The sequence below is a fragment of the Lithobates pipiens genome, unplaced genomic scaffold (assembly GCF_037356315.1).
Source record: "Lithobates pipiens isolate NorthernLeopardFrog02 unplaced genomic scaffold, aLitPip1_a1.2 Scaffold_3, whole genome shotgun sequence".
Taxonomy (NCBI): domain Eukaryota; kingdom Metazoa; phylum Chordata; class Amphibia; order Anura; family Ranidae; genus Lithobates; species Lithobates pipiens.
This window is the reverse complement of record NW_027507790.1, coordinates 87243526-87255695: the sequence shown is the minus strand read 5'-3', so window position 1 is coordinate 87255695 and position 12170 is coordinate 87243526. Positions and strand designations below refer to the sequence as shown.

General features: G+C 41.9%; 1 protein-coding gene across 1 annotated transcript in view; it reads left to right on the top strand.

Moving 5' to 3' along the window:
• The window catches only part of SH2B3 (SH2B adaptor protein 3), a 198726-nt gene that overhangs the window by 151331 nt on the left and 35225 nt on the right, over positions 1–12170 (top strand). The window contains exons 4-5 of the mRNA XM_077462019.1: positions 3044–3145; positions 10172–10260. Of these exons, the coding sequence (XP_077318145.1) occupies positions 3044–3145; positions 10172–10260 (191 nt within the window). The remainder of the gene's footprint in view (positions 1–3043; positions 3146–10171; positions 10261–12170) is intronic.

Genomic DNA, 12170 nt, shown 5'->3' with positions numbered 1-12170 from the left:
ATTCCCTGAAGTTGTGACAAAATCGCGGTAAAGTCACGGCAGAAGTAATGGTTGTTTATGGATTCTTTTTGGAGAATAGGGATATTGTTTTGTGTCACTTTAAGACAGAGATTCTGTTAGGAGGGATTGTGTATCATTTATTTATTATTGTGTTTTGATGTTGTAATAGAGTAACATGTTTTTATGCTGAACTGTATACATTTAATGTAGGTGTGGATTGCCAGTGCTCAGCTGTGATATATCCATTTGAGGAATTGCATGGTAATTTAGAAAAACGCAGATAATGTATACAGAGATCTATTAAAATGTAACATATGCCTCACAAAAATCCGATATGTCTGCAATCCATTTCAGGGGTGGTGGAGCTACAGAGGAGAAGGAACATTTTCTTTTTGTTCTCTAACTTTTGAGAAGCCCAGGTTAAGGGCCGGTTCACTCCAGCGCAGTGTCTGACATTGCATGTGATTCGCACTGCTCTGCAGATCACTTGTGGTGTCTGTGCGATGCAAATTTAACCATACAGATTGTATAGCTGAATTTGCATCGCATTTGGACCAAAATCGTGCAGGACCCTTTTTTTTTTTTTTTTTTTTATGTCTGCACCAGAATCACAACCATGCCATTCTATTCCTGTCTGAATTCACAGTTTGCAGTGCGATATGAGAACCGATCTGGGGGAGGCATTCATTTTCTATTGACACCCGCAGCGGTTCGCATAGGGCAGTGTGAACTGTCTGCGAGTTCTATGCAATGTGGGAACCCGCACTGGAATCGCACTGGTTCCCACATTGTGCTGGTGTGAACCGGCACTAAACCCCCTCTGACTTGCAATGCACAACCCTGGTACACAAACCATCAGGCATAGGGCTACTCCCATCAAGCTGATCATACATTATACAAACTATAATCAATTGTTTAGGTTTGTCTATATTTTACATAGTTTTGGTAGATTTAAAGGAGGTTGTACAGGGATTGTACAATCAAATTGTAGTGTGTATAGCCACCCCTATGTCTGCCATCAACTATGTAGCGCAAGGACCTGCTTGATTTGATACAAATTGAATGGATAGGTGTTTTCGCCTTACATAGTTTCCTAAATCTAAAGGAGATTTCTCAGAGATTGTACAATAAGATGTGTATGGTGTATGGCCACCTTAAGGCGTTTCTCTTCCCTGGTTCCTCCATTGGGATTTAAACTATTGATACAAATGAATGCATAGTCATGAGGAAAATGTCAATGTTCGTTTTGCAAACCTGCACCTCCCGTTCATGCATCATTTTGTATGATAGAAAATGCCAGTAAAAACTACATTTAGATGAATAAAAAAAAAATGTTGTTTCAAATCTTTTAATGTGTAACTTGAACCATCCAGTGTAACATTAACATTGTGGGGATAATAATTTGCTTTGTCGTTGTGCTCCTCTGTGCAATGGATGTTAGAGCTGCTGAGAAGTATGCTAACTTTTTCGTCGCTTAGGTACAGAAACATTTTAAAGGAAACGTGTTTTCACCTGAAATATCTGAGAATCCTCGAATATTCCCCCTGACATCCTTGGTCTCATAAACTAGTTCAAAAGCACTCGTGAAGGATATTTTATGCCCTGGAACTATATAGTGGATGTGGTTGTAAGCCTTATGCCGCGTACACACGAGCGGACTTTTGAACATCCAAAGTCCGACGGAATGATTCCGTCAGACTATTCGATCGTGTGTGGGCTGCAACGGACTTTTGATTCGCCAAAGTCTGACGGACTTTAGAATATGGAACATGCTTCAAATTTTTCCGACGGAACTCCGCCGGACCCGGTCCCTCCGAAAAATTCGCTCGTGTGTATGCTATTCCAACAGACTAAAACCGACGCTAGGGCAGCTATTGGCTACTGGCTATGAACTTCCTTATTCGAGTCCAGTCGTACGTCATCACGTTTGAATCCGTCGGAGTTTAGTGTGATTGTGTGTGGCCAAGTCCGCTCAGTCGAAAAGTCCGTCAGAACTCTGTCGGAACTCAGGCAGAACTCCTTCGGAAGTCTGTCGGACATAAGTTCTCTCGTGTGTACGGGGCTTTACATATACCCGGTGAAGTGAATAGCCTTAGATGATATACAGAGATGAAACAAATCTCCCTACATAAGATGTACCTGTCTATCTGCAGTCTTCTCTTCTCTACAGGCATTCAAAGTTCTGAATTATAAAGCTTGTCTGAGAGTTCAAAAAAAAGGAGGCAGACAGCTGAAATTACAGTCAGAGGAGAGCTCTGAGAGCTGATTGGAGGGAAGAGACCCCCCCCCCCCCCCCCCTTCACACAGCACACAAGAGCAGAGCTGAGGCTGTCAATATGCTGGAGCTCCCTCCCTGTCACCATTATTCTCTTGGTGTCAGGAAAACTTGTCAGAAGTGATTCATGCTGATAGCAGAGTAAAGAACCTGCAGAGAGAAATGACACTTGGTGCTGTTAATTGAGAATAGTACACACTATTAGAGGGATATACTTTGTTCCTATTTCTGTCTGAGGTTTTCAATCACTTTAAAGTAGAATTAACGACAAAACTTTTTTTTTTCATTTTGGATAGAGTAAGACAGGGTTATAACCCGTGTTTGTTTTTTCTTCTTGCCATCTGTGTCTCATTGGAGGGATTGTCACGAGGGTCACCAGAACAAGTGTCTCCTTTGAAAGGTTTTCCCTCTGTTCCTGTTCTGGTGACAACCCAAAATTTGGGGTTTTCTTTCAAGATCAGTGATAATGGCAAATAGGACAAATAGAGAGGGTTAATTCTCTAACTGTAGCATAAAAAGCCTGACAGGGGTTCTAATCCCTCTCCACTCTACCCAAACTTTAAAAAAATGTTTTGCCTTTAGTTAGGTGCTCCATGGCCATCACTATTGAAGGTGCCTCAGACAGGTATTAACCTTGATGACAGATTGGTTTTCATCATCTCTGTTTATACCAGGTCCTTGGTTTTGTAGGTGAGAGTTTAACAAAGTGTTGTATTTGTATTTTATACTTCATTTTCTTATAGCCCTACATCTTTCTGTCCTCTGCAGTGTTCCAAACCAAAATTACGGGTTCATTGTTCTGCCATCCATGAAATAAGAAAATGCAGCCGCCTGGAGATGCCGGATAACATTAACACATTTGTGCTTAAGGTAAGAGCTATGCAGAGAAAACGAAGTGTAAAAGACAGTGGGGTGGATTTACTAAAGGTAAATAGACGGGGTGCTTTGAAAGTGCAGTTGCACTCATTTTCACCAGAACTTAGTGAATGTGGTGAAGCTCTGCTGATTTCCATCATCCAATCATGTGCAAGAAGCAAGAATGCTGTTTGGGTTTTTTTTGTTTGTTTTTTTAATTTTTTTGCTGATTGGGTATTTTTTTTAACGTAAAGCTTTGCCGTATTTACTAACCTCTGGGGAAAATGAGTGCAACAAACTTTCAAAGTGCCCAGTCTATTTGGCTTTAGTAAGTCCACCCCACTGTATGTGTTGCTGTTGGCCTACAGATTGGACTTATTCTTTCCTGTTATACATTACAGTTTTACATACATTTATAGCTTTATAGATTGTATGTTAACAAACAAAATATAAAACTTTTAAATGTGCTTCTATTTCACATTTAAAGCCCAACTCTGGGTTAAATGTTTTTAAAATGTTCCCCTAGAGAGGTTGGAAAAAAGCTGCTCTGGCTGCAATACCCTTCTTCATTCTTGGAATATGTACCGCAGTACCTCCCCTTCCATGCAAGAGGTCCTCAGTCTTCCAGATTGAATGATGTTCAGGGTCACCCAACCTAGAAGACTGAGGAAAGATTGTGAGTGCAGAGTGTCATGGCTCTGACCACAGAGTGCAGCAATGTGCACTCACAGTGCATCGATGCAGAAAGTGGAGCTGATGTCATAACATCAGGCTTCCTGAATCATCCAGGACTGCCCATCTCCTGGAACAGCCTCAAGAGGCCCCCAGCATGTCACATGTTCCCTAAGAAGACATTAGAAAAAAGGTAAGGAAAAAATGAAAGCATAGCATATTGCTGGTGGGAGAGAGGTCTCAATAAGGGGGCTGCTGTATAAATAGGAGGTGCTTTTTGAGCCTAGAGTTGGGCCTTCAACACGCAACTGTGCTAATTGCCTGGCTTTAATGCTCACCAGGGTTGATTTACTAAAACTGGAGAGTGCAAAATTTGGTGCAAATTTGCACAGAAACCAATCAGCTTCTAGATTTTATTGTCAAAACTTAACTGAATAACCACTTGCTTACTGGGCACTTAAAACCCCCTCCTGTCCAGACCAGTTTTCAGCGCTGATGCACTTTGAATGACAATTGCGCAGTCAAACAACACTGTACACAAATGAAAATTGGCCAAATTTTTAGCATTTTTTCCCACAAATAGAGCTTTCTTTTGGTGGTATTTGATCACCTCTGCAGTTTTTATTTTTTGTTAAAAACTTTGGTCGTTTTAAATTTTTTTTAACAAAAAAATGTAATTTTTTTTATATTTTGTTATAAAGTTTTGCAAACAGGTAATTTTTCTCCTTCATTGATGTACGCTGATGAGGCGGCACTGATGGGCACCGATAGGTGGCAGTGATGGGGCAATAATAGGTACTGATCAGCACTGGTTGGTTACACCCATAGGCAGCACTCCTAGGTGGCACTGCTTGGCACCACTGGTGGGCATTGATAGGTGGCACTTGTGGGCATTGATAGGTGGCACTCATGGGCAGTGGCACTGGCAGGGGGTACTGGTGGCACAGATGAGGCAGAATTGCCTCTTCCTCTTCGGGACCGATGTCCCTTGCACATAAGCCGGTGATCGGCTTTTTTTTCTCCTCACGCTGTCAGAGTGAGAAAAAAAAAACGATTACCGAGCTTTTGTTTACATCATGTAATCAGTTATCATTGGCTGACAGCTGATCACGTGCTAAGGGGCCGGGACCGGCCCCTTACTCGGATCTGTGATCATCCGAGTCTCAGTGACCAGTGATCAGGGGGCGCGTGTAAAGGGGAGGCCGTCATATAATGGCCTCCCGGAAATTCAGGTCCCCGCTGTGGCCATCATTCGGCTATAGTGCAGACACCAAGAAGATAAGCTGAAGTTAGAAGGTGATTGGCTACCATGAACAGCTGCACCAGGTTTTCGCACTCTGCAGTTTTAGTAAATCAACCCCACTGAGTCACTGGTCCAGCATGCAGCAAATGCAGGCAAAGTAAAATCAGAACACCTGATCTTCCTATTTTTTTTCTGTGTTTGTGATTAGGGCCCCTTTCACACATGTTCATTTCATCAGTTCATTCACGTTTTTTCAACGAAAAAATGGATGAAGTTTACATCAGTTTCTGATCAGCTGCTCACCAGTTTCTCATCAGTTTTTTTAACCACGTCAATACTGAGCCCTTATACACCTTCTTGCCCAGACTAATTTTCAGCTATCAGCGCTATCGCATTTTGAATGACAATTGCACGGTCATCGAACACTGTACCCAAACTAAATTTTTATCAATTTGTTCCCACAAATAGAGCTTTCTTTTGGTGGTATTTGATCACCCCTGGGATTTTTTTTTTCTGCTAAACAAAAAAAAAGACTGAAAATGTTGAAAAAAATATTTTTTTTGTTTCTGTTACAAAACTTTGTAAATAAGTACGTTTTTTTCTTCACTGATAGGGCTGCACTGGCGGGCACTGATAAGGCGGCACTGATGGGCACCGGTGAGGTGGCACTGACGAGGTGGCACTGATAGACGCTAATATACAGCACTGATGGGGCACTGATATGCAGCACTGATGGATACACATAGGTGGCACTGATAGGTGGCACAGATGGGCACTGGTAGGTGGCACAGTTGGGCACTGATAGGTGGCACGGATGGGCACTGATGGGTGGCATTGATGTACACTAATAGATGGTACTGGCGGATGCCAATCAGTGCCAAACAATAATGCCTGCCCATCAGTGATGCCCATTGTGGGCACTGATTGGCATCCCTGGTGGTCTAGGGTAGCATATGTGGTGGTGGCATCCCTGGTGGTCCTGGGGACGTCCCTTGTGGTTCAGTGTGGCCATCCTGGGGGGGTGGGGCTGCCCTGATAATCAATCAGCACAGACCCCGTCTGTCAGAGGACCAGATGATCAGCTCTCCTTTACTTGCGCTTGACAGCCGTGTGAGTGGACACAGCTGATCATGTGGTAAAGAGTCTCTGTCAGAGACTCTTTACCTAGATTGGAGTTGCGGTGTGTGTATGACTGACGCACCGCAACAACGATCGCTGCGATTCTTGCCCCCGGATGAAGAGTCATATGATGTCTGGTCAAGATATCAAAAACACTTTGCCACCGTCATTTTGCTATATGATCAGTTTCTAAAAACAGATGTTGAAGGAAGTGGATGTAAACTGATGATTGGCTTTAAAAAGATATGTAAATGCTTCATGTATGCAATTTCCATTCACAAATTTTCTTTAAGAAATGGAGTTTAGAGAGAATTGTTGAAGTCGTGACCAAGAAATTTCTTCCACAGAACCACATGCAGAATGGTTAGGTATACCAAGTAGAAGCAGCATAAAACCAAGTGAAAAGTCTAGCTATCTTGGAAGTAGTGGTGCTCCAGTTCAGTGGTCAGCATTGTTTGCACCAATATGATATTTGTGGAAGTCATCACAAGGCAACCTTATCTGCAATCTCATCAGAAAAATCAGAGTCTGAATTTTGCAACACAACATTTATATAAGCCAGAAGTATTTAGAGCCAAGTGCTGTGGTCTGATTGAACAAAAATGAACTCTGAATACAATCACAAAATGTAGGCTTGGAGTAAAAAAGTATATCATTTAAAGAAAAGAATGCCAACTGTTAAGCAGTTGTGTTTTTGGGTTGTCTAAAAGCCAGTGGCTTAAAAAATGCTGAACGGGTATAGAGGAGGATGGAGATTATAGTAAGTGACAACAAATCCTGGGGAATATTTAAGAAACTGAAAGGAGGTTGGGTATTTCAATAAAGCAGTCCTCAAAAAACATACCCTAAATTAACCATGCAACAAAGGTTAGAATTATTCATGAAACCAGAGAAAATGCAGCCGGAATATTTTACCCCTTTGCGCCGAGGGTAAAACATGTTAATGCACAATTTTTCAACTTTGCCGTGTGTTAGTAAAACCATTAGTAAATATCATCACAACTACTTTGTACATCCAGATGGATTATACCTTGTTTTTTAAGGACAAATTAGGCTTTCATTTGGTGGTAAATGGTAAGAGCCCTTTCCCACTTATGCAGTTTTCAGGCCTTTTAGCGCTATAAATAGGGCCTGTAAAGCGCCTAAAAACTGCCTCCCATTCTGCCCGAATGTGAAAGAATGAATGTTTTCTCACTGGGGCAGTGCGCTTGCGTGACATTAGAAAAATTCCAGCAACCAGCATCTTTGGGTCATTGGTGTTTATTGATGATGTGACAGAAGCAGCCGGATGAATTCTGCAGTATTTAAAGATATACTGCCATCCAAGATTCATCCAAATGTAGCAATGTTGATTGGACGGCGCTTCACAGTACAGATGGACAATGATCAAAACGCACTGCAAAAGCAACCCAAGAGCTTTTGAAGGCAAATAAGTGGAATATTCTGCAATGGACAAGTCAATCACCTGATCTCAATCCAATTGAGCATGCATTTCACTTGCTGAAGGCAAAACTAAAGACAGAAAGACACACAAAGAACAACTGAAGACAGCTGCAGTTAGAGCCTGGCAAAGCATCAGAAAGGAGAAAGCCCAGTCTTTGGTAATGTCCCTGGGTTCCAGACTTCAGGCAGTCATTGCCAGTAAATTATTCTCAACAAAATATAAAAAATGAAAATTTTATTTATGATTATATTCATTTGTCCAATTACATTTGAGCCCCTGAAAATGAGGGGACTGTCAGGTCACCTGAGACCAGGTGACAGATGCACTCCGTAGGAGTCGGAAGTGCACCGCTAGGTAGTGGACCTTAGGACTGACTGCTGCGGATTGTACCCAGGGAGATTCAGGACACAGGTCTACAGGATCACTAACACAGATCCCAGTAGGAGCTAGAGCATAGATTCCCCAGGGCGCGGAGTCTAAGAGCCAGCGGGTGTTCGCCAGAGCCTCCAGTGGTGAGGATGGACTTCGCTGCAGTCTGGCTTCAAGTCACGGCCCCTAGGGTCTCACAGCTCACGCTCACAGTAGACTACAGGAGAAGGAAGCAGCAGGCTGGAACAACAAGGATAGTAAGGGGATACGGCAGAGGTCAGGGCAATTAGTAGACAGGAACAACAGAGTACACGCCAAAGGTTCAGGGTCACAGGCAGACAGGGATGGTCGGAGACATGCAAAAGGTCAAGGTCGCAAGCAGACAGGAATCGTAGGGAACACGCCAAGGTCGATAACAGAGACAAACGGCAAGCAGGAAACAGGAAGCCAAACACACAATGATAAACAATGGTTGATCAGCACCGCTGCCTTGCAGTGCACAGGTTAATATAGGGTTCCCTGATAGGGTCTGGGGTGGAGCCACGCTTAGAGGAGAGGTTATAAAAACCACCAGGTGGAAGTGGCTGGCCTCTTAGTCAGAACACATGAGGGGAGGTAAGCAAACAGAGGAAGATCACTGCATAACCATGACAGGGACTGTATATAAAAATAGTTGCAGTTCGTAAAATTTGTACTTGATATTTATGTTCAACCCCTTGAATTAAAGCTGAAAGTCTGAACTTCAAATTCATTTGGATTGTTTTATTTTATTTTTTTCTCTTGGCATACAGAACTGAAAGTATAAAAATCGTGCCTGTGTCCAAATATATATGGACCAAACTATATATGGTTCCACAGAAAAAAGCCCAGTCCAGTGAGACATATGCGTATTGTCAGCATGCAGGGGGTTAACCTCCAATTATTGGAAAGCATGTATTTGTAGTTGTTAGTGGTCTAGCATGCAAAACATACAAGACATGGGTATTTTTTAAAATGCAACATTTGTGATGCTAAAGTTTGCAGGTTTGCCTTTTATTTTTTTAAAGTGGCAGCATTAAGGCCCCTTTCACACTACCGCAACTTCAAAGTTGTGTGATTTTGCCATAATTTTACCACAATTTTGCGTCTGCAATTTTGCACCAAAAATAGGGAATGCCTGTGTAATCTTGAGATATATGGACCTCAACTCACATGAAAATCAGACCAGGGACTACTTTGAAGTTGGTACGTCTTGAAGTCGAACATATATGAATGGTTATTATTGGAAATAATGGGGAATGACTTGTCATGCGACTTATCATAATAATAATATAATTAAGCCTGTAAGTGCCATTGGATCTCAGAAGGCCCTCTGGCTATTTATCAAAGGCACTAATAAATCAGCTAGGCTGAAATTTTCTGGGTTAGCTTTTGCTCCTCCAAAGTAAGTATGGTGCCAAAGATTTCTGCACGATACAGAAGTCACAGTAGTCTGATATGTGTGTTGGTTACTTAGCTATCAGTCAAAGGCAGGTTAAACAACTATCTGTGACGTTTATGCCAGCTTGTTACACTTGCAGCTTTGTAGTAGAGTTTTGTAGTGGCTACAAATTAAGACTCGTTATCTACAGTGTGTGTATCTGCTGTCGCTTCCTATGGTACATGCCTAGCAGCTTCAAATCACTGGTATTCAACAGCTGCATTGGATACGATGGCTAGTTAGTTGCTGGATATCAGTAGGGCTGAAACAACTAATCGATTAATCGACAACTAAACGGTAATGAAATTAATCGATTACTATTTTCATAATCGATTAATCGGCCAGTAGCATTATAGGGTTAAAAAAAACTAAAATGAGCCCTTTATAGTACAAAAAAGAGCAACAAACTACTGTAATCACAGTGATATGGACTTTTCATTGACTCCAATTCATAATTTCTTCTTAGCAACAAAAATGCTAACGATACAGATCCTGTAGCTGCTACAAATCTCTACACAATTGCTGATGTGACAAAGCTCTTCAGAGAATTTAAGAGTGTGTCCTACGGCTTTAACATTAGAAGATTTATACAAAAACACTCCAATGAAGTGTAATTATCATTACATAAAGAAACGGGTTCACACAGATAGAAATAGACTTTTTAGCTGTGGCTAGAATTAGACAATGAGACTGTTTGTAATATTTTTATTTTTCTCTGTTTATCCTATTTTTCAGGACAGTGCCACTGAAGTTATTTTTGAAGTTGCAGATGACCAGCAGCTAAATTTGTGGACAACAGAAATCAGAAAATGCACGAACCGTGGGTAGGCAATCTTGTTTGTTTTAGAGTAAAAAAAAAAAAAAATCACTCCAGGCAGCCAGTCTTCATGCATATGAATTTGGGAATTTTTTTATTCATGTTTTAACATTTTGATGTAAATGTAATTTCATGGTGTATTTGATACCATCCTTATGTATAATATTAATATCACAGACAATTATTTTAACATACTCGTCTATTATAGGTGAAGTAATAACTGCACATCGATAACTATTAACAATTAGGCTGGTATTTATCATACAGTCATGCAGCTATCGAGTGGCTGCAACTGGTGACCCTTGTAGTTGTTAAATGTCTGTTGTAGTCTGAAAAACATATACTGAGATATACAAGGAGCTAAATCACAGTTACAAGCATAATTGTAACTGGCAATTAGAAGTACATATCACTATAAAAGAGATATGTCTGCTATCACTAGTTGCTTGCTAGTAGTAATTTGTCACATTCAACTGGACTTGTGTTTTGTTAAAGATGTTTCATAGCTTACCCAAGTCAATTCTAATGAGTGCCAGGAACAATCCCCAGAATTTATATCCACACCTTAAAGTGGGAGTAAACGCCCATCTCTGATTTGTACCTATAGGTAAACCTATAATAAGGCTTACCTATAGTTAGTGTAAATATTTCCTAAACAGTCACCGTTTAGGAGATATTTACTGTACATGCAGCCGGTAACATCACTAGCACATGTGCTCTGAAGGCCCTGCCATCTGGGCCATTCCTTCAGAGCCCTGTGCTGTAAACTGCGCCTCCCACGTGGGAGTGATGTCATTGCAGCTCTGGCCAGTCATACAGCCAGAGTCTGTGAACCTGGAAGGAAGACGGGTGAAGATGGGAGCGCCTGCAGCTCTGATGACTTGGGGGTGGAAGGTGTGAAAATTGTGAAACCACCTTGTTCTAGTTACAGTCAACATCAGGGGCCTGTCACCCTGTAAATGCGTCTGGCCCCTTTCAGGACGCTGGATGCATGGATTCAAATGGGGGGTGGGTGTTTTTTCAAAGCACCTAGGCTTCAAATAGGGTGGACTTGGGGCACAGAGAATGTGAACCAAGCCCACCCAGGTGTATTTAATAGCAAATGAATATTCTCTATTGTAACACTGATCCTCCTCCTGGCCAATGAGGTAATGGGTCTTGAGATTTGAGTGGTTGAAAGGACAGGCGATCCTATTGGACACCTAGGAGGAGGAGAGAAGATGCATGTAGGTAAGGAGGAGAGTACACAGGAGCTGATGCCCGCCACCTAGATGGGGTAAGTGCTGTACCAACAGACAGCGAGCAGGCGGGGTGAGGTGCAGCCAGGGGGGAGGGGGTGGTTGTTTAAAGCCCCCCCCCCCCCCAAAAAAAAACACCAGCTGCCACTGGTCAACATCTGCTACATTTTGTTGATTAAGGTTTTTTATGATGTCGATATAAATGCTAGGACAAGTTCCTGACACTCATTGAAATTGAACAGGTGGCTTGGATAGGCTACAAACATTACAATACAAGTCCAGTTGAATGTGACTAACTAATACTAGATATAGCATGACCTGGATGAATGGGAACCTTTACAGAACCCTCACAGACACCTTTTCACAGCAATATGAAGCAATTAGCAGGGTTCCTAAGAGGAAATATACAAGAATAGTCAGAAACAATGCTCCTTTGCTAACACTTATTAAATGGGAGCTGGAGAGTTAGAAAAATCTTACTGTCACATGGCTGGGCAGAATAAATATTATAAAGATGAATGTTCTCCCCAAAAAACATTCTATTCTTTTTCCGATGGTTATTGCTCTCCCAAGTCTTTCTGCGTGCGCAGCCTAGTGCGTTAGGGTGTGCACCCGAAAAGCTCAAGCACATATACGCGTGTGTGTGTGTGTGTGTGTGTGTGTGTGTGTGTGTGTGTGT